Source organism: Mobula hypostoma, chromosome 6 (genome assembly GCF_963921235.1).
Source record: "Mobula hypostoma chromosome 6, sMobHyp1.1, whole genome shotgun sequence".
Lineage (NCBI taxonomy): Eukaryota > Metazoa > Chordata > Chondrichthyes > Myliobatiformes > Myliobatidae > Mobula > Mobula hypostoma.
In genome coordinates this window covers 61179488-61203531 of record NC_086102.1, presented here as the reverse complement: position 1 = coordinate 61203531, position 24044 = coordinate 61179488, and the positions used below count along the sequence as shown (strand labels likewise).

Here is a 24044-nt window from a genome sequence, read left to right as displayed (position 1 = left end):
TCGTGGGTCGAACCTATTGTCAATCCTCCTCTATTTGAGGGTTGACTTTAGGGATTATGGAGTCTACTATTAATTTTGTCTCTTGGAATACTAACGGTCTTAATCATCCAATAAAAAGGAAAAAAATCTTTAAAGTATTCCGGAGACTTAAAGCACATATTCTATTTTTACAAGCGACCCATGTGTGTGTGGGGGGGGGGGTAGATTACGTTTTTTTAAACTCTGGAAGGGTCAACACTTTCATTTGAATTCCAATGCCAAAATTCGAGGAGTTTCTATTTTTATAGATCCCTCAATCACTTTTGTGCAACACGATATTATTTCTGATCCGAATGGTAGATTTCTATTGGTTTGTGGTTTACTCTTTAATAAAAAGGTAGTTTTGGTTAATGTCTATGCTCCTAACCCGGACTGTCCGGAATTTTATAAATCATTATTTAATTTGTTCCCGAATTTGAATGAGTTTTCACTAATTTGGGGCGGAGATCTTAGTACTTGTTTATCCCCATTATTGGACCATTCAGCTCCTTTACGGAGTCTACCCAATAAATCTGCAACCTTGATTAATTCATTTCTCTCAGATTCCGGGTCGACAGACATTTAGCGTTTTTTGCATCCTCAGGAAAAAGACTTCTCTTTTTTTTCACATGTTCATCATTCCTATTCAAGAAATGATTTTTTTTTTATTGACTCTCGTCTTATTTCTTCAGTGGTTAAATGTGAATATGACTCTATAACCATTTCGGATCATGCTCCACTTAAGTTTTCTATGAAAATATTGGCCAATACACAAAATAATAGACAATGGTGATTTAATTCGCTGTTGCTTCAGGACTTGGATTTTGTTAACTTTATGAATGAACAGATTGATCTCCTTTTTACAATTAACTGTACAGAGGATATATCCATGAACACCCTTTGGGATACTTTTAAAGCTTATATTCGTGGCCAGATCATCTCGTACTCTGCTGCTTTGAGGAAAAGGTTGAAGGAGGAGGAGCTGGTTCTTGTGGACAAGATTAAGGAAATTGATAAGAAATATGCTACAGCTCCCTCTGAGAAGTTGTATAAACAAAGAATTGAACTTCAAATGGAACACAGTTTATTACTTTAGTCCTCTATTGCAAATCAATTAATGAAAACAAGAAGCGAATTTTATATACATAGTGACAAAGTTGGTAAGCTGTTGGCTAATCAGTTGAAGACTAGCTCTACTAAATTTCAAATTAACCGGATTTATAATCAAAAAGATCAACTAACATTTGATCAAACTGAGATTAATCAATCCTTTTTTGACTTTTATTCCTCCTTATATCAATCAGAGTCTCCACGAGATTCTAAACATATGTATGACTTTTTAGATAACCGAGATTTCCCTAAGATTTCACACGATATATCTTCCATGTTAGACATTTCCTTTACCACTGATCAGATTAAGAATGTTATTTTTTATATGAACCCGGGAAAAGCTCCTGGTCCTGATGGGTTTACCGTGGAATTTTATAAATTTTTTGCATCCTCATTAATCCCTTGGCTATTCAGGGTTCTGGTGGCCTCATTAAAACTTGGTAAACTACCCGAATCCTTTTATAGAGCATTGATCTCTGTAATATTAAAGAAGGATAAAGACCCTGCTCATTGTGCATCTTATAGACCAATATCCTTGTTAAATGTTGACTCTAAAATTTTTTCTAAATTATTAGCAAACAGACTAGAAAAAGCACTTCCTTCTATTATCTCGGAAGAACAAACGGGTTTAATTAAAAATCGTTATTCTTTTTATAATATTCGTACACTTTTAAACATTGTCTATACCCCGTCACAAAAAGATCCTGAATGCGTAATTTCCCTAGTCGCTGAAAAAGCCTTTGACAGGGTCGAATGGCCTTACTTATTTAAGGTGCTTGAAATGTTTAACTTCAGCCCAAAATTTATATCCTGGATCAAATTGTTATATCATTTTCCTATGGCCTCAGTTTGTACTAACTCTTTAAATTCACCTTTTTTCCTCTTTTTCGAGGTACCAGACAAGGTTGTTCTCTAGTCCTTTATTATTTGATATTGCATTAGAACCTCTTGCAGTTGCTATTAGAGAATCTCCAAATATTATTGTTATAACTCCTGGTTTAAAATCTCATAAAGTATCACTTTATGCTGATGACTTACTTTTATATATTTCTAATCCTCAAAAATCTATTCCTGCAGCTTTCGATTTATTAGCACAATTTAGTCTTTTTACAGGTTATAAATTAAATCTCAATAAGAGTGAACTTTTCCCGATTAATAAGCAAGTTCCCTTATATCAGAACCTCCCGTTTAAATTGGTTAATAATCATTTTTCATATCTTGGGATTAAAATTACCTGTAAACATAAGGATTTATTTAAGACTAATTTCCTACCCTTAACTGACCACGTTACACAACTTTCATTTAAATGGTCTCCACTTTATTTAACTTTGATTGGTCGTATTAATGTTGTTAAGATGTTTATTCTGCCAAAATTTTTATATATATTTCAGGCATTACTGATTTTTGTTCCAAAATCCTTTTTTGACAAAGTTGACTCTAAAATTTCTTCATTTATTTGGCAAGATAAAAACCCGAGACTGGGTAGAATACATCTACAGAAAGCTAAGAGAAATGGAGGTTTGGCATTACCTAATTTTAGATTCTATTATTGGGCAATTAATATTCCACACATGAAATTTTGGTTACTTGACCAAGATACACTATCCATTCCTAAATGGGTAGTATTGGAATTACATTTTCATTTAATGTAACTTTTTTTCTCTCTTTGACCATATTTACATTCCCTTCTCGGTTTTTAATGGAGGTCGGGTTTGAGGATGGGATCGTTTTAAGTTGTTTAAGTCTACTTGATACCGAGTTAGCTCATTGCTTTGCTTTTTAGGTTAGTTGCACGGTGGGGTTTTTTTGAGGTCCTTTTTTGGGTTTTTTCTTCTCTTTATTGATATATATGGAAAATTAGTATACTATTATATTACCTTGTTATTTTATAACTAAACTGCACTGTTTGTACTACTTTTTTTTGTGTATTAATATCTTTTGTAAGTTTATGTCGCAACAGTGTATTAGTTTCTACGTTTTACCTTTTGTGTACTAATTCAATAAAAAGATTTAAAAAGAAAGAAAGAACAAAAGAGGGAGGAAGAGTTCAGCAATATTAATATAGCAATGCTAACTGGACCGACATCAAGTTGGCTTTTTCCTTTCCAGTCAGAACATACAGGAAAGGCTGAATTGCTCCTTCCCATGACATCATATTCTATTAAAATCAAATATAGAGAATCATTTGATGTTTGTGAACTCAGTTGTTTTCATATGGTTGGATCCTAATATCCCAACCATGCAGAATTGTTGAATACTCTTACAAGCCACATTCATTCATTAGAAAGCTTAAGAGGAAACCTACCTTATTAATTTCAAAGCATTTCTGAGGAACACTGCCATTCATAGTACTCTCCTGGATTTCAGTTAGTCTCTTCTGGATGTTCTCTACAATTGCGTCGCGTGGCTGATCAGAGAGTATTTGACTGATGACATAGCTTCAAAAAAGAAAGTAAATGAGAGCTAAAACACATTCTTTGAAAGAGTCAAAGCATTTCAGAGAGAAATATTTCTTTACCTAATGATGGTTAACAAACAATCCATATACCGAGATAGCAAAACAAACTTTTCACAAAGTAATAATGGAATAATACTCATAACTAAGGAAACCTTCCCCCAGCAATGAGAAGAGACAACTCTCTCCCTGAAAGCATTTTGGGTATAACCACATCTCAACAAATGCTGCAGTCCAAGAAAGCAGCTCTGCATCATATTCTCAAGGTCAACTGCGGATGGACAAATAAATGGTGGCTCAGCCTGAAAAGTCCATAACCACTGAATGAATATATTAAAAAAGTAGATAATTGGCCTTGGCAGTATTTTGCCAGAGGGATAAACGTTTGTGAGGTTATGTAGATGGAGGTGGAGTTACAATGGCACCTCCTTCATCTGCAACAGCTTAATTTCTACCTTTGATGTCTCTCTTTTTCCTTTTCAGGGTTCTGTTGAAGATCCTGACCTGGAGTGACACTCCGATCTCGTCTCTTTGCGGTGGTAAAACCCACTCCCAGGGGCTCAAAATCCCAAGGGCCTAGAAGACAAGTGCGCCCTTGCGTCCCTGTGGATGGGCTGATTCTATGCCAGTGCCACCAACTGAAGCGTGGCGGGAGAAAACAGAACATTGGGAGCAGTGGATCAGCTGTCGGGGGTTCTGTACTCAGTCAATTGGGCTCTCTCTCTCTCTCCGTCCCTTGGTGGTGGGGAAGAGTTTGCTGTCAGTTCTCCATTCAGAGAACTTAAGAGAAAAATAAATGCTGTAACAGACTTTATTGTAAATCAGGGAGATATTTTATTACATCTCTCCTCTTACTGTGAAAGGGGATGCACTGTTTCCCCTTTATTGGGGGAGTGAGGGGGGTAGAGGGGAGAGAAAGAAAGTCTGTGGTATGTTGAAATGTCAGGTGAACAATTAGTTTTTGTTGTACTGCAGATCATGGGTCTTCCTTGGGGGCTTTGTTATTGCTTGCTTTGTGGGTGGAGGGTGCTGATGTTTTTTTGAGAAAGTGGGTAGGGTGGTGGAGAGTCGTTGTTTTGCTGCTGCTGGAGCTTTGGGAGGATAGGGTGCTTTAGGGTTCTAACATTTTTACTGTCACTCATTCCTTAGGACACTTTTTTCTGCTTTTGTGGATGTCTGCGAAGAATAAGAATTTCAGGATGTATATTGTAAACATTTCTCTGATATTAAACAAAACTATTGAACTACTGAAGACAATTATTTTTATCCTCTTTAGACAGTACCTGGTAGGGTGTGGTGGGGGATAGGAACTGCAGAGAAATGGAAAACAAACAAGACTTAAATTTAATAGCCCCACAGAAAACAGCATCATGAAAGGTGCAGCATTATTACACACAAGATTTGGAGCTGAAGTTTCTTGAATGCGGTTTAAACCCACACGTTCTGACTCAGAGATGAGAGCTTATTGTACATATACACTGAAGTTAGTACTCATCATTTCAAAAACGTGTTTTAAAAGCACACAAGAAAGGTATATTATTTAAAATCAGTTCCTTACTTTCCAGTTTCTTTCGCTAGGTCACACCAGTCTCGCCTAACAATATCCAGTCCTTTTAGCTCCTGCTTTGTGATGTAGCGTCCATCCGCAGTGGGCTCTATGACAAGGGCCGCATATTTCTTCTTCTTCAGCAGCAGCAATGATTTAAACACGCCATCAATGTCCAGCTCCAGGAGCTTGTACTGCTTATTTACTTCACTCTTGACCTGCCAAAGCAACAGCATGTTAGCTCATTTTCACACTGTCTCATTAGATCCACTTTAGCCTATACCCTAACCACAGACTGACTATAGTATGAACCTGACTTAGCTTCCCTCAGTGGCGATAATGATACTTATTACATTATTTTCAACTCATGGCAGAATAAGGTGGCGTTTAAACCCAGCTCAAATAAGTATGAAAACTGACATCTGACCAGGTAAATTTGTACATTCTCATTCCCTCATAAGCAGCTTATCGTGCTTGTGAGGTAGAATGTAGGATTTTAAACACTTAAGCTGCATGTGCACCCTTTTAGCATCCAATTAATTAACTAAAAGCAGCTTCAAGTAAGGGATTTCATAATTTTGCTGAAGAAAAGTCCAGAATGTTAATCCTTCTACCTTGACCTCCTGGTGAGTTTATATACCACGAATCACCTGCAACCTCATTCATTCTCCAGAGTGAATCAAGGAACTGCTATTCTTGCTCTAAGAATGCGCCAAGTCCAAGCTAAATCCTGTTCAGCAGAACCAAATGATAATAGACAAAGGTGGATCTTAGTCTTGATATTAGATCAAAAGTCAATGTTTGATTGACTCTCCCAATTTTTAGCTCTGGCAGAGATCCCTCCATCAGTAAACTACCAGAAGACATCCTAGCTTTTCCCAGGCAAGAGCTCTCCTCTTAACCTGCCTGAAGAAAAGCTTCACCTTTGACATGCCAAAGAGTTCTCTTCCTTCTACTGGAGTAAAAGAACAGGCTGCAAGGTTTTTGATTCACATTTATGCGCCATTTAAATCTATCCTTTGTTCATACCACTGGACCCAGGCTTCTGTGGTCGAGAGAGTGGAACTGCCACACTGCAACGACTTTTCCACTTTAAAAACTCTCCTGCACAGGTTTCCTGCCATCGCCAGACACAATGAACAACCACCATACATTTATGCACTTATTTATTGAGACACAGCACAGAATAGGCTCTTCCAGCCCTTTGAACCACGTCGCCCAGCAATCCCCCGATTCAATCCTTGCCTAATCACAGGATAATTTACAATGACCAATTAAACTATCAATCTTTGGAACGTAGGAGAAAACTCACATGGTCACAGGAGAATGCATAAACTCCTTACAGGCAGCAGCGGGAATTGAACCCTGGTCATGGGTACTGTAAAGTGTTGTGCTGACCACTGCGCTACTGTGCTGCCCCAAATCTATCATATGAAATCTATCTTTTGCCAGAGTGCAATGTGTTTATGGTTGTCTGTGTTTATATTCACGCTGCTGCTTGGTGTTTGGGGTAGCGGTCACAGAAACAGCTCCATAAAGCCACTTCAATAGTTCGTCACTTTTTGCAAACCTGGCTATATATTGTTGATTTTTCAGTTCAGTAACTAGAAGTAGGTACTTAGGCAGATATTTAACTATAAAACGCAAAGAACACAAGGGTCCAATTAGCAGAACCAGATACAGTTTGAATCATGGCTGTTACCTGTTACCTGCAAGCAAAATCTATCAATACTTCACTTTAGCAAGCTTCTGGCAGAATATGAAGATATAACTGAAAGAAACATATCAGGCTGATGAAACTTAAAGGGTGTTTGTGATTGCATTTCCAGAAAATCTGATCATGAATGCAAATTTCCAGGTAGTTAGCTTAAGTGGAACATTTTCTTTATTTTAATTGCTAATTAAAAAAAAAATTTCCAGTTTCCCTTTAAATTTTCAACAACCAACCACCGACTATTTCCATCAAAACAATATTGTTAGGGTTGGCGGGGGTGAGGGAAAGGAGGTGAAAGTTGAACAAGATTGACCTTTCTTATAATCAATTTAACTCTGATTTACTGGGCATAGTTAAGAGTAACAGTGAATGATTGAACCAATAGCTCAGCCACAGAAGAAGAGCGAGATCAGACCATCCAAGTTCACAAACTGTTTGCACAATACAGAACATACTTGCCAGTATTGAATTCCTCATGGGAAGAAAAACATCTCAATTAAAAGCCACCTGGCTCTAACCAAATTGATTAGATTACAATTTTCATTGATAGTACCCAATTCAAGCAAGGGCCAATTGAAGTAAAATAAATCTTACTTCATTTGCATGTAGAGTTTACTGAAATTCAAATAAATGCTTCAGGAGTTGTCAATACTCTTATCGATAAATAAATCTCACTCATGTGACACATGATACTTTTATTTGAAATAAAATGGCATTGATATCTGATCAGTCACTGCAACGCTTGAACTCTTCAGCATGATACGTCACCTTGTTTCCCAGTTTGAAGACTTCCTCCAGGTTTGTACTGTTAGTATTTATCATGATGGAATCAGTGTCTCCATAAATAACTTCAAGGTTCATCTAAAGCAAAAGAAAATGCCAGCTGTAACAACCAAGGAATTGTTTCTGCACAGATGCTGTTATGAGGAAGAGTCCAAGTTTTGGTCTTCCTCAGTTCAAATAATTTTGCAAAACCACAAATGAAAAGCAAATTAACTTTGTCAGTGAAAATCATGTCCGACCTGCCTTTTTACATGTGCTTAAATGAGAGTAGGGTTAAACTGCAAAGCTACCATCCAAGTATATTATCTATTTAGTCTTGTCATGGTTGTTTTGACCATATTGCTTGCAGATTAGCTGCAGAGCCCCATCATATATCTGCAATGACCATGCTACATGATAATATATAAACAGTAAATCATGTTGTGAGATCTCAAAGTGTAATAAATATACAGTAAATCCCTTTCTTTTCACTGCTTTAATTTGTCCATGCATATATAACTGCGAATACCAATAGATCTTAGTGTTGTGATTGAAGATTTACCTAAATAAAGAAACAACAGCAAAGTTCATAAAATTGGTTTGCCTTGTTTGAAAAAGACAATTTCTAGGGCTGCAACAGTCAGATCGTTAAGGCTTGTGAGCTGCCTGGTTTGTGTTCCATGTTCTCTATTAAATTTTCCAGTTATTATATGGGAACCAAGCAGAAGCTAACCAATTGATACAATAAATAGTGCTTTAGGAGATTTTGTATCTCATTTGAGTGGCCAATAAAGGATGAACAATAGAAACATCTTAAAAGGCAAACAGTGAGGGGTTGAAGGGAGCACAGCACAAATCATAACTAGCTAAAACACAAAGTTATCTTAAAGTCAGAGGTGCACGCTGCAAAATGATATCTCAGATCTTAAAAATGAATGCCTCAGGCAATGAAGGCAGCATAGCAAATACCTTCTTTGTTCCCCTATCCACCTGCGTTACCATTTTTCAGGAGCTACGAACTTGTACCTCAAGGTCCCCTTGTAAACTAACACTGAGGTCCCTGCCATTTGCAGTGTATGCCCTTTCACTATTGCCCATCCCAAATGCACTTATCTGGATTAAATTCCATCTACCACCACTGTACCCAACTTTGCAAATGAACAATGATGTATTTTTTCACTATTACTTCACCAATTTTGTGACGTCACCAATCAGTCCACCTGCATTCTCCTCCAGATAATTTTCTTTTGAAACAAACAACAAATGTCCGCCAATCACTGCACAGGCACACCACTGTTTACAGACTTAGAGGCAGAAAACCACCCACAACTGCCTCATATCACCAAGTCAATTATAGATCCAGTTTGCCAACACACCTTGGATCCTCTATGCCATCATTTCCTGAACTAGCCTACACCAAACAGAACTTGACAAAAGCCTTGCTATGGTCCACGTAAACTAAATCTACTGCACTGTCTTCATCAAATTTCTTAGCTATTTCAAAAAAACAGATTTGTGAAAAAGGATACCCTTTGACAAAACCACTTTAACTACTCCTAATTAGTCTCTACACTTTTAAGTGAACATAAGTCCTACCCCTTAGATTTTATTTCAATGATTTCCCAGGATTTTTGCAAGGCTCACTGGCCTGTAGATTGGCTTATTCCTTCTGCTTTTGTTGAATAAGGAACAACACTTACTATCTCCAGCTTTCTGGTACCTCACACATGGCAAATAAAGAGCACAATTCTCCACTATAGCTCCAACAATATCCTTCCTTACTTCCCATAGCATCGCCATTGGGTAAATGATCAATCTAACAGATGCTTCGGTCTTTTGCAACTCTATTGCAAAAGTATATCTTTCAGATTAAGGAGCTCTCAATGCTTGAGTATATATTAATTTTGATATAACATGTGAAGCTACTGTTTTACATTCACCACTTGTGCTAAAGTGGTCTGACATTGCACTTAAAATGGAGCAAATTAATTAATACCTGTTTTTAAGATTAATGTCCAAATCACAAAATTCATACATTCATCGAATTAGCTCAGAAGCTTTAGTGGAAAAATAATTACTTCACATTCTTTAGAAATATATGAACTCATTTGACATGGGTGCAAGGAATTGTTTAACTTATAGACGTGGATCTAAGGAGTTTATTTTCTACCATCATACTAAACTCCTACACTGTAGACTCTTTGTGAGCCACACATATGGAGCAACAGGTTACCCATGGCAAAGATTTGTTAGTTATTCTAATAGCCCCACAACCTCCAATCTCGCCTTTCCTTCAGAGAAGAGACACAAGTTGAGCTGAATTTACATTCAGACCCCCACTTCCAACTGAACACTCACTTTTATTTCAATCACAGATACATCTGTCAATTGAAACCCTCAGCAGAATTAAATTGTACAGTTTCAGATTGTCTATTAGCATTAAGCAAATCCTGTTAGTGAAGATGTAAAGAGTGATGTTGACAGATGAGTTAATAAATAGGGAAGCAGAGCACATTACTGGAAATGGCAAATATGACAGGTCTGTCACGGTTCTGACCTTTTATTGCATAAATTTACATCACCCGTGAGTGAGTTAGAATTACTGCACTTCCTCTGCTTTACAAGGAGGGTCGGCTGAAGAATTCCTACTCCTCCATAGCTAATTATAATATTTTCATTTTAAGACAGGACACATCCAACATCTACATTCTTCATCAAACAAATTTATTTCAAGAACCTGTTTAATCCAATTGCAGGTTCACTTAGACTATAAAAAGCCCATGACCTTTAATAACCTACATAGTTATTTGCGAGCTTTGTTCTTATTAGTCATAACAGTGTCATCCCCTTAAGCAGCTCTTCTGGCAACTTCTCTATCAAGAATTAGAGTGCAGCAAAGTAACTGTGCAGAATACATGCTGCAAACACAAAAGACAATATTCATTGTTCATTTCATGTATGGAGAAGTTGTTTCATATTGATTTTAATGGGGACAATATCAAAATAGTTTAATACCTCCCATTATTGCACATGCCACCCTCTGCTTCCCCACAAAACATGACATGAATAGTATAAAACTTTCGGAAAATGGATATTATGCACTTTCAATATATAGCCCCTTAAAGCTGCTGTTGGAACAGGAGAGCATTTCTGAGCAGGGCTTAATTTTTGGTTACACAAAATGAACCAAAAATTAAAACCATTGCAAAATTGCTGCTAATGGCATACAAAAGCAAAGTGGTAAACACAGCATTAGCACAAAGCACTCAAAGGAGGCAGCTCCTGAGGGAGAAGTGCTTCTATTCACAAGGTTCACATATGTGAGGAACAACACAATTTATCACACCCAACATATGAAAAACATTTCTTTAATTAACACAAATAACTTATTCCTGATTAAACTCTTGAATATGAATGAGATTTGCTGCTGTGAAGGAGCAGTTCCTGAAGTTGGCTGCTAATGTCTTTGCAGCTTAGCACCATTTTATACACTGATATGCACGAGGATAAATTACCTTCTGGACCATCTCCTTGGTGTGCATGAGAATCTGAAATAAAATAAAAGTTGCAGGTAAACAGGTGGCAATTATTGGTTAATGATCTACTTGTGTACTCCAAATACAAACACAAAAATATAAGATGCACCTGCTGAATAATTCCTGTGGTTCTTTGAGACTGTGCAGTTACTCCATGACTTGCATTCAGTTTACAACAGGTCTCACCTACTGAATGGATGGCAAGGTGGAAATGTGTTTCTACCAAAGGAGGTGTGAGGCGCTCCTTCCCTCTGCTAGCCTGCAAATCACCCTTGGGCAAGGTGTAGCACACGCTCAGCACCCTCCCCACAAATCAGGGTCACATTAAGCCATGGGATCAGCTGGTGGATAGTCCTATGAACAGCTGGTGCATATCACGAGTCACAGTTACGCATGCACTGATGCCAGGCAGACAATTTCTGAAGAGTTTTGATAATGGCTGGGGTCACCCATCTTGAAAAGCCTCTGCCCAGAAGGCAACAGCAAGCTACTTCTGTAGAAAAGTTTGCCAAGACTAATCATAGTCAAAGAAAGACCATGATTGCCCATGTCATACAACACAGCACACAGAACAAACAAACATCTACTGGACTGCACTCATTCCATCACCATGTTCTCCCATTTCATTAGCACTAAAAACCCATCTATCTCAAACTTACTCAACAATGACTCTGACATAGAGTTCCAAAGATTTGCAACCCTGTGCACAAAGTTCTTTTTACTCAACTCCATCTTAGGTGCACTCCCCAGATCCTATATTTAATCTGGTCTGCAGTGATATTGGTTAGGAGGCAACCATGACATAAAACCAAGAGGTGGGTGGGGATGGTTCATAGGAGTAAAAGGGAAAAAGCAAACTCATAGCCTTACCTCCTGAGCAGTGCTAGAAAGCACATATAGTATAACGTTCGATACAATGGAAAGGCAACTCAGCCACTTCCAATAACTTTGCTACAGTAAAATATTTAAGGAACATAACAAAGGCAAGGAAATGTGAAAATGATGTTGATGGCGACAAGAATATGATAAGACACAAGAAATTAAAAGCACCTTTTGTTCAGTTTCGTTTAAAGGACAGATTTGGATTCACCCAGTCACAACTTCCAAGAGCTGTCTCATTTTTCACCCACACTTAAAATGGTGTCATCAATTTGATCCTCATTTCATCTTAATTTATAGATTCGAAAAAAAATCTTGTCCTTATAGCCTATTTTTAATCTAAAACCTTTGAGTGGTACAGGTACCAAGCGATGATCAGTCATGGTCACGGAGTGGTCTTGATAAGGACGGCTGATCTATTTATGGGGGATGGGGAGGAGGAATGGATGCCACAAACTGTTATCAAATGAAGTGCAAAACTTTTAGGAAATCAAACATACTCCGAACTTAGAACAAGTGTCTTTTATTTTCAAATTGTCCTGCTTCAAATCATATTATTACAGCAACTCTGAAATGGTGTTCATTTCCAAAGTATATTTGTTCATCGGTCTTCATAGCGTCATAGAGCAATACAGCATAGATACAGGCCCTTTGGCCCAAGCAGCCCATGTTCCTCACCTAGTTAGTCCTAATTTCCTACGTTTGGTCCATGTCCCTCCAATCGCCTCTCCTCCATCTACCAAGCCAAATGCTTCTTAAATGATACTATTGCACCTGCCTCAACCACTTCCTCTGCCAGCTTGTTCCATAGACTCACCACCCTCTCCTTGAAAATGTTGCCATCAGGTCCCTTTTGAATGTTTCCCTTCTCACCTTAAATCTACGCTTCTGAGTTTGGCACCTCTGTACCCTGGAGAAAAGACTGTTACCATCCATCTTATCTGGGCTTCTCATAATTCTGAACTCAGCTATAATGCCCCCCATTTTCCTATATTCCAAGGAATAAAGATCTAGCCTGGCTGATCTCTTCCCATAACACAGACCCTCTAGCCCTGGCAATATCCTCGTAAATCTTCTCTATACTCTTTCCAGTTTAACCATGGATTTCCTATAACAGGGTGACCAAAACTGTATGCAGTACTCCAAGGGCAGCCTCACCAATGACTTGCGTATACAACTACAACATTATGTCTTAATGAAAGGTGAACAAACAATTGGAACCAGAAGGGGGGGGAGCAGGAAGGGGGGACCTATGCGTTAAGTGGATGGATGGAGTCAAGAGGTGAAAGGAGACAACAAAGGGTGAAGGGTGGGGTGGGGGAAGAAAACAGCAGCAAAAATGTGAGGACTGAAGGATCGGGGGGGAGACTGAAATAAAAAGGGAAACGTACACAAAACACTGAAAGAACTCATCAACTCAGGCAGCATCTATCGAAGGGAATAAACAATCAGGTGATGTGGGGTATTACCTAAAGCTAGAAAACTAAAAATTCATGCCTTTGGGTTGCAGGTTACCCAGGCAGAATATAAGCTATTGCTCCTCCAGTAAAATACCTCAAGAAACTTTCCTGGGCACATTTCACAAACTCCAACTGGGCCCTAAACACTGTGGCTCAGTCAATACAGGGAAATTATTAATCTTAAAACTATCATTAATTTCTCTACACATCTGCTCCCCAAATTGCTGCTGACTACTAGGGGCTCTATAATACAGCCCTACTAGAGTGACTGTCACCACCTTATTTCTCAGTTCTACACATATGGCCTCAATGGACGATCTTGAAAGGACATCATCACTATGCACTGCTTTCACATTGTGATAGCTATTCATTTTCTTTCTTATGTTTGCTACAGTTGCTTTCTAAACACACAGCACCTTCCACATGTATGATCAAAAACAGTTGTACATAAACTTCCAACCAACAGTTTGTTAGTTTCTGTTTGTAAATGTTAGTCAATCTTCAATTCTTATTATGGAAATGGAAAATAACAATCAGCTTGAAGTTTAAAAAGCACTCCTATAGAAGAGCTTTGCAGAAGCAGATGCAAGTCACTGCACCTGCTTTATCACTGCTGAAGAATGCAGTATAAGACAATAGGCTATTTGGTACATTTTAGTGTTAAATACATTTTAAACCCACAAAAATAGGAAAGAGAAAAAAAAACGATAATGATCATTTCTTTTGTGTCAGTCTGAACAATTAAAATCCCATAAAAGGCAATTAAAGATCTTTTGGAAATACTTAAGCTTAATTAAGCTTTGAGCCCAATAAATGGTAAAAATACAATCATAATCTACTGCACAAATCCAAATACAAACCTGAAATATTGTTTGGTTCGTATTTAAAAAGGAAAGTGAGCCACACAATGATTGGACTTTAAATACAGCCCAGTTGATGGCATATAGAGAAAGTGTACCAGTGCTCAGGAAATAATTGGCCACCCATCAATATAGTGACAGATAACTTTAAAATGTCAAAAGTGAATAAATATAATAGCATTTCAAATTCAATTGTCATTAATTAAAGGTCCCATGGTGCTAAGATTAAACAAAACCTGCATATTTCTTTATCACCTTTTAACTATTTGTGCAGTTTAGGATTACTACTTCCCAACCCCAAGACAAATTAGTTCAAGAATTTTTAAAAACTCCTAGATCTGTGAAGTACTACTGCATTGAAAAACAATATTTCACTCATGTCAAACACATCAGTGAAGAGTTTAATAGGCAAATCTATGCTGTAATTCAACACTTATTACAAAATGCCAAAGTCATTTCCCTTCAGACTAATTGGCTGAGATTTAAGCATTATTGGACTACAACTGCTTAAAAGCAATAATGAACTCCTCAAACCAAGTGTTGGCTGATTAGAAAAGCCATAAATTAAGAAGCTTTTCTAAATAGATTATGCGGTTCGAGTGGAACTTGGGGAATTCCCAATATCTTTCCATTTCACGTTTAAAGCCGGTGTTTTATTTAACAGCAATTACTTTGTTAGCAATGATTTCCTTATTTTATTGAGTTCCAAGACACACACACACGATACACACTGGGAATAATTCACCCTCACTGGCTGCAATCAAAACGTTTAGATCAACTGATGAATAAAAGCCCAAATCCAAAAAGCCCAGCAGACCTTCCCTGTCATCTTTCCCAAATCACTTTATACTTTACAGTACATAACATGCTGAACATATCCAGTCACACATTTAAACTGTTTTATGTTTGGTGCCCGTGCAATGCGCTCGCTGAATCATTAAATGAAAGAAAGCAAGGAAAAATAATTAGTCGGCAATCAAATTGAAGCAATGATTCATTCTTCTTTAGGCATATAACATCAAGAATGTGGAAGTAAGATGATCCAAGTATGAAATACAGAAATACTGCAATAGCAGACTGTACAACTAGCGTCCGTACCCTTAGGACAGAGGTTCCCAACACTTTTTTTATGCCATGGATCCCTAACATTAACTGAGGGACCATGGACCCCAGGGTGTGAACACCTGCCTTTGGACGTATAATAAAATACAGTTTTGATTCATGACACTGATACAGCACGATGCCATGAGGAAGGGAAGTACGATAATTTGTGCATCCCATCTCCATTTGCTCCCCTAACAATGGCAGAAACTGGAAAACAAACACAGCAAATGGGATAGAAACCATTTCATGTCGCCTAACATTCTTTACTCTGTGTGGGGACACACTGCATGGATTACTGAGAGCACTGCAGACATTACACATTAATATAATTTGATTTTTTTCTGGGTTAAACCAACAGTCAATAAAGCATCTCCCCAACACATTGATACAATCATGAAGAAGGCAGACCAATGGTTCTATTTCATTAGGAGTCTGTGGAGATTTGGTATATCACCTAAGACTCGGGTAAATTTGTGTAGATGTACCATGGAGAGCATGCTGGCTGGTTCCATCATCGCCTGGTATGGAGGCTCCAATGTACAAGATCACAAGATTGTAAACTTAACTATCATGGGCACAACCTTCCCCCACCAGAGGGCAATTTCAAGAAAAGGTGCTTCAAGAAGACGGCATCCATCATTGAGGACCCTCACCATCTGGGACATGCCCTCTTCTTGTTACTATCAATAGGGAGGAGGCACAAGGCCTAAAGATTTTAGAAACCATAGAAACTACAGCACAGAAACAGACCTTTCGGCCCTTCTTGGCTGTGCCGAACCATTTTCTGCCTAGTCCCACTGACCAGCACACGGACCATATCCCTCCATATACCTCCCATCCATGTATCTGTCCAATTTATTCTTAAATGTTAAAAAAGAACCCGCATTTACCACCTCGTCTGGCAGCTCATTCCATACTTCCACCATTCTCTGTGTGAAGAAGCCCCCCCTAATGTTCCCTTTAAACATTTCCCCCCTCACCCTTAACCCATGTCCTCTGGTTTTTTTCTCCCCTTGCCTCAGTGGAAAAAGCCTGCTTGCATTCACTCTATCTATACCCATCATAATTTTATATACCTCTATCAAATCTCCCCTCATTCTTCTACGCTCCAGGGAATAAAGTCCTAACCTATTCAACCTTTCTCTGTAACTGAGTTTCTCAAGTCCCGGCAACATCCTTGTAAACCTTCTCTGCACTCTTTCAACCTTATTTATATCCTTCCTGTAATTTGGTGACTAAAACTGAACACAATACTCCAGATTCGGCCTCACCAATGCCTTATACAACCTCATCATAACATTCCAGCACTTATACTCAATACTTTGATTAATAAAGGCCAATGTATCAAAAGCTCTCTTTACGACCCTATCTACCTGTGACGCCACTTTTAGGGAATTTTGTATCTGTATTCCCAGATCCCTCTATTCCACTGCACTCCTCACTGCCTTACCATTAACCCTGTATGTTCTACCTTGGTTTGTCCTTCCAACGTGCAATACCTCACACTTGTCTGTATTAAACTCCATCTGCCATTTTTCAGCCCATTTTTCCAGCTGGTCCAAGTCCCTCTGCAGGCTCTGAAAACCTTCCTCACTGTCTACTACACCTCCAATCTTTGTATCATCAGCAAATTTGCTGATCTAATTTACCACATTATCATCCAGATCATTGATATAGATGACAAATAACAATGGACCCAGCACTGATCCCTGTGGCACACCACTAGTCACAGGCCTCCACTCGGAGAAGCAATTCTCTACTACCACTCTTTGGCTTCTTCCATTGAGCCAATGTCTAATCCAATTCACCACCTCTCCATGTATACCTAGCGACTGAATTTTCCTAACTAATCTCCCATGCGGGACCTTGTCAAAGGCCTTACTGAAGTCCATGTAGACAATATCCACTGCCTTCCCTTCATCCACTTTCCTGGTAACCTCCTTGAAAAACTCCAACAGATTGGTCAAACATGACCTACCACGCACAAAGCCATGTTGACTCTCCCTAATAAGTCCCTGTCTATCCAAATGCTTGTAGATTCTGTCTCTTAGTACTACCTCCAATAACTTACCTACTACCGACATTAAACTTACTGGCCTACAATTTCCCGGATTACTTTTTGATCCTTTTTTAAACAACGGAACAACATGAGCCACCCTCCAATCCTCCGGCATCTCACCTGTAAACAGCAACATTTTAAATATTTCTGCCAGGGCCCCTGCAATTTCAACACTAGTTTCCTTCAAGGTCCGAGGGAACACCCTGTCAGGTCCCGGGGATTTATCCACTTTAATTTTCCTCAAGACAGCAAGGACCTCCTCCTTTTCGATCTGTACAGTTTCCATGATCTCACTACTTGTTTCCCTTAATTCCATAGACTTCATGCCAGTTTCCTGAGTAAATACAGATGCAAAAATCCTATTTAAGATTTCTCCCATTTCCTTTGGTTCCACACATAGCCGTCCACTCTGATCTTCAAGAGGACCAATTTTTATCCCTTTCAATCCTTTTGCTCTTAATATACCTGTAAAAGCTCTTTGGATTATCCTTCACTTTGACTGCCAAGGCAACCTCATGTCTTCTTTCAGCCCTCCTGATTTCTTTCTTAAGTATTTTCTTGCACATCTTATACTCCTCAAGCACCTTATTTACTCCCTGCTTCCTATACATGTCATACAACTCCCTCTTCTTCTTTATCAGAGTTGCAATATCCCTTGAGAACCAAGGTTCCTTATTCCTATTCACTTTGCCTTTAATCCTGACAGGAACATACAAATTCTGCACTCTCAAAATTTCTCCTTTGAAGGCTTCCCACCTACCAATCACATTCTTGCCAGAGACCAACCTGTCCCAATCCACGCTTTTTAGATCCTTTCTCATTTCTTCAAATTTGGCCTTCTTCCAGTTAAGAACCTCAACCCTAGGATCAGATCTATCCTTGTCCATGATCAAATTGAAACTAATGGTGTTATGATCACTGGAACCAAAGTGCTCCTCTACACAGACTTCTGTCACTTGCCCTAACTCGTTTCCTAACAGGAGATCCAATATTGCATCCCCTCTAGTTGGTCCCTCTATATATTGATTTAGAAAACTTTCCTGAACACATTTTACAAACTCTAAACCATCTAGACCCCTAACAGTATGGGAGTCCCAATCAATATATGGAAAATTAAAATCCCCTACCACCACAACTTTATGTTTCCTGCAGTTGCCTGCTATCTCTCTGCAGATTTGCTCTTCCAATCCTCGTTGACTATTGGGTGGTCTGTAATACAATCCCACTAATGTGGCCATACCTTTCCTGTTTCTCAGCTCCACCCATAAGGACTCAGTAGACAAGTCCTCTAATCTGTCCTGCCTGAGCACAGCTGTAATATTTTCCCTAACAAGCAATGCTACTCCCCCACCTTTCATTCCTCTGCCTCGATCACATCTGAAACATCGGAACCCTGGAATATTAAGCTGCCAGTCCTGCCCTTCCTATAGCCAAGTTTCACTAATTGCTATAACACCATAATTCCACGTGTCAATCCACGCCCTCAACTCATCCGCCTTCCCCGCAATACTCCTAGCATTGAAATATATACACCTCAGAAGATTTTTACCACCACTCACAACCTTTCTATTAGCAGATTTGCTTGAACTTTTAACATCATTTATTTTCACCCCAGCCCCACTGTCAACTCTGGCACGCTGGTTCCCATCCCCCTGCAAATCTAGTTTAAAGCCTTCCCAATAGCGTTAACAAACCTCCCTGAAAGGATATTGGTCCCCCTGTAGTTCAAGTGTAACCCGTCTCTCTTGTACAGGTCCCACCTGCCCCAGAAGAAGTCCCAATTATCCTGAAATCTGAAACCCTGCCCCCTACACCAGTTCCTCAGCCACTTGTTCATCCTCCAGAACATCCTATTCCTACTCTCACTGGTACGTAGCATAGGTAGCAATCCTGAGATTACCACCCTCAAGGTCCTGCTTTTCAACTTCCTACCAAGCTCTCTATACTCACTCTCCAGGACCTCCTCACTCTTCCTTGCTATGTCATTGGTACCGATGTGCACCACGACATCTGGCTGGTCACCCTCCCACTTCAGAATGTCATGCAATCGATCAGAGACATCCTTGACCCTGGCACCCGGGAGGCAACAAACCATCCTGGATTCTCTGTCACGACCACAGAACCTCCTATCTGTACCTCTAACTATCGAGTCCCTTATCACTACTGCTCTCCTCTTTTTCCACCCTCCCTTCTGCACTGCAGAGCCAGACTCAGTGCCAGAGATCCGGCTACTGCAGCTAGTCCCAGGTAAGTCATCCCCCCCAACAGTATCCAATGCGGTATACTTGTTGTTGAGGGGAATGGCCACAGAGGAACCCTGCTCTGCCTGCCCTTTCCTCTTCCCTCGCCTGACAGTGACCCAATTTCCTGTCCTCTGCTCCTTTGGCGTAACTACCTCCCTGTAGCTACTATCTATAATCTCCTCATTCTCCCGAATGATCCGCAGGTCATCCAGCTCCTGCTTCAGTTCACTAACGCGGTTTGTTAGGAGCTGCAGCTGGATGCACTTCTTGCAGGTGTCGTTGTCAGGGACACCGGAGGGCTCCCTGTCTTCCCACATCCTGCAAGGGGAGCATTCCAACATCCTGCCTGGCATTCTCTCTACGCTAGACAATCTGAATAAAAAACTTACCGGAACCTACCCTGGCCTCTGCCTGTTCTCGCCGAAGCCTGTTGAGCCAAAGCCATCCCACTATGACTCAGTCCACTCCGACGAGGGCCGCTGTATATGGTGGTCTGCTTTTAAACCTTGGCGCGCTACATCACACGCCTGCGCAGTGCAGACCCTTCTCCCCGAGCAGTGTTTAAGGGAAAGAAAAACAACTTTTTCTACCCGAATTCTTCCACTCCCTTCTTCAGCTGCTTGCTTCGACTGAAACAAGAACCGTTGAAATTTTCTCACTGTTGAAAGTTTCACACTGAAACTTTTAGGAACAGCTTCTTTCCCTGCACTATCAGATTTCTGAATGGTCCATGAACATTATCTCGTTATTCCTCTTTTGCACTAGTTATTTTTGTAACTTAGATCAAAACTTTGCCTTGCACAGTACTGCTGCCACAAAGCAAATTTCATGACATGACTGATAATGAACCCAATCTTGATTTCAAAAATGAAACAGACTAGAAGATCAATTCATTTTTCACTAAAATTCTGAGTTACTTATAATTTCAGTCAAGCATTTTTGCTTAAGAAATTGGCCTTCAAATTTTTGCTATTGTGTGTCAACTACCAAACAACCGATAAACAACATGTCTATGAATATATAATAGAATAGGCATAGTTGATATCATTACCCTGACACTAGTCCTCCCATCCAGGGAGAGAATTATCCCTGTTCCCACTGTGACTAGTTACCAAAGCTTTTATTTAAAGAACTTTGAAGTAACTTCATAATCCATGAAGTAACAAAATCTTTTTTTTTAAAGTTCTGTAACTTGCTTACTGAATGAAGAAATTAGCCGATGAGACGGTTTTAACTCAGATACATTTTTAAAAAATTCTAATCAAAAAGGATATTTAGCCAATTATGTTATGGTGACATTTTGAAGTCGCTCACTCTGCTGTGTTAAAACAAGTATCAAACCAATATGTAAAACCACACTGGTTTAAAACTTGTTTTAACACTGCAGAGTGAGCAACTGTAACCATAACAGTATGTGTTGGATTTCTATGATGTTGCTTGGATGAGCAAGTAAACACGGATAAAGCTTTAAGTGAAATATCCTTAACTAAAGACAGAACTCTCAATTAAACTGGTACATTGTGCGATAATATACCATCAAACATTCTACATGATACAAATCAGTTTTATAGTTATCCAACAAATATACAAACTGGAAAAGGAAAAAAAACATACAGTGGATGATCAAAATATGTGAAACTGTACAAAACAGTTAACTTTCCATAAATGTACAGCTATAAGTTCAATCAATTCAACTTCTTGGTCTCTCCATTCAATGAACTCTTCTCTGTCAACTGCACTTAGCATCTAACTGAAGTCCTAGGCCAGTGATTCACTTCTCGCATCCTGTTCTGCAACTGTTGCCGCAACATTGCTTTTTTCATGATTTCATTGTGTTCCATATTTTGAATCACCATCTTCTTGAAGTTACCAAACTACCCAATGAAACTCAACATAAATAAAAGACACTTATCAGTTACTGGATACCACAAATTTAACACAGGTGCACATTCCTTTATCCAAAATTCTGAAATCCAAAAAGCTCCGAAAACTGAAGTTTTTTCGCCAACAGCTGATGTCACTCAGGTGTGACGTGGTAGCACTAGCAGAGGCAGCCAGACGTCAGTTGCGGCTCAGCGCTCGTACTGGTTACACGTGCATTTGCTGTTCGCTGATATCTTGTGTTCACTGTTGACTTTGTGTTTAATTTCACTGTGAAAATGCCTAAAAGAGCTGCAGATACCCCTATGGGAAACAATGAGAAAAAGAGAAGGAAGCATCTATCGTTATCAATAACACAGATTGTGGGGTTATTGCAAAAGCTTGTTCATGGTGTGTCTGTGCGGCATCTTACTGAAGAAAATAGTGTCAGAACTACCACTGTATATGATTTAAATAAACAGAAGGACAAGTTACTGAAGTTTTATAGTGACAGTGACAGTGACGTTCTACATTTATTCCAATAAGTCATTTACCATGTGTTTGATTTGGTTCGTTTGAAGCTGTATATTTTTACGTTTTATTGAATATTTTTGTTGGAAATAAAATTTTTTCTTGTCATTATTCCCTAAACAATAGAGTGTAATGACTACTTACATAACATTTACATTGTATTAGGTATTGTAAGTAATCTAGAGATGATTTAAAGTATACGGGAAAATGTGCCTAGGTTTGGTGCGCTGCCAGGTCCTAAAGTCCACCGCACTGAGACAGGTTAAATAAGGGACTTGAGCATAGGTGTTTTTTTGGTATCCGGGGGTGGGGTCTGAAAAATTCTGAATTCCGACATGCAACTGGCCCCAAGGATTTCGGATAAGGGATTGTGGACCTGTAGTAACAACTACTTTGGTGGCTTCTTAAACTTTCTGTGTCCCTACTTTCATGCCATTTCACACCCTGAATCCCACCATGGATCAGTGTGTTTTAAAGCTTCTCTCTGCTGTTGCTTTTGAAGATACAAATTTATTTCTCCCTTAACTGCCTTCATCTGAGTCATCAAAGCCTTTTGTGCTATCCGTTTGCATCCTGACTATACTCACTGGCCTCATATCTGCTGTAACATCACAGGATCTTCACTGATTTGAACCATTTAGTGCTGTAATAACAAGTCTTGTAGACACTGAGTTTCCGCCAGAACTCAACCGTCTCAACTTTTCTCTCTGTACACACTTTGCCAGATCCAATCAAGAGGTACTGTAACCTCTTCTATTGAGCCTTTGCAACCTTGCAATGACATAGCAATTTTCCTCTAACCTCCATGAACTGGCTCTCTCACACTGCACCAAGATGATAAACTCCTCTTTAAATGCCTGCCTTTGTGAATGGGTCCACCATTCTGAAATTACCACATCATTGTCAAAGTGTTGTCTTTGACTTGGGCTACTCAGAATTGACTGCCTTCCACTGGTCATGGACACAATATATCTCCCTCTGCGACACTCCAGATGGATCCACAATTGTTAACTGAATTTGGATTCCACAACTATCAAAATGAGATTTGAACTTTCAAGAGCATCGGTCCTGGTCTCTGGACTTTGAGTTCAGTTACTTAAGCCCTGTATCCATTTCTTTATGCTGTTGTTTACTTCAGTAGGCCAGTGATATAAAGTCAGCTCTTAAAAATGTACCATAGATATATACAAACATTCCGCAAGGATGAACTATTTTGTTCAGCAAAATTCTACAAATTGAAAAGTCCAGCCAAAATGTTTCCCATAAAGGTGAGTGGTGAGCTCTTTGTTATTTCAAACTGTAGATCTGCACATCAAAGACGCACACCACAAAGGATTAATGACCACTTCGTAATTTGAATGTTTGCAAATCAAGGAATGCTTACATATGTTTAGTATATGGTCAATACAACACAACTGCAGCTATCTGAAGTCATGAAACCACACAGTGTTAGTTTGCTGAGAACAGAATGCACACGCACTGGACAATTGAGGCCGCAACACTTACCCTTGCATCCCACCCTACCCTACCCTGACTCATATCTGATGAAAGGAGAATTACAAAAAATACGTGCTGCCATGAATCACTGCCCACTGAAACCATGTTGTAGAAGAGCTGAACGCAGCTCACAACCTTAAATGGTTACTAAAATGACAAATTAATCAATGGTTTGGAAAGTAAGTCTTTTGTCAGACGAGAACTGAAGGTCAACCTGGAGCGTTAACACTTGGGGTAAAAATAGGTGGTTTATTTTTACATCAACAATACTCTGCTAGTCCAAATCAAAATGTTCACACTACTCTGTAAAAGGGAAAGGAAGAAACGGTAAACAATAAGGCTACCTTGATGTCAATTTTGGAATCCATCATTAGGCATTGCAGAATCAACTAAACCTCCACATCAAATAA

The 24044-nt window shown here is 39.2% G+C and overlaps 1 protein-coding gene across 2 annotated transcripts in view; it reads right to left on the bottom strand.

Moving 5' to 3' along the window:
* The window catches only part of pola1 (polymerase (DNA directed), alpha 1), a 301055-nt gene that overhangs the window by 163162 nt on the left and 113849 nt on the right, over positions 1-24044 (bottom strand). For both annotated transcript variants that reach the window (XM_063049905.1, XM_063049907.1), the window contains exons 27-30: positions 11121-11153; positions 7612-7704; positions 5142-5347; positions 3434-3566 (exon numbers count right to left, since the gene is read on the bottom strand). In XM_063049905.1, the coding sequence (XP_062905975.1) occupies positions 3434-3566; positions 5142-5347; positions 7612-7704; positions 11121-11153 (465 nt within the window). The remainder of the gene's footprint in view (positions 1-3433; positions 3567-5141; positions 5348-7611; positions 7705-11120; positions 11154-24044) is intronic.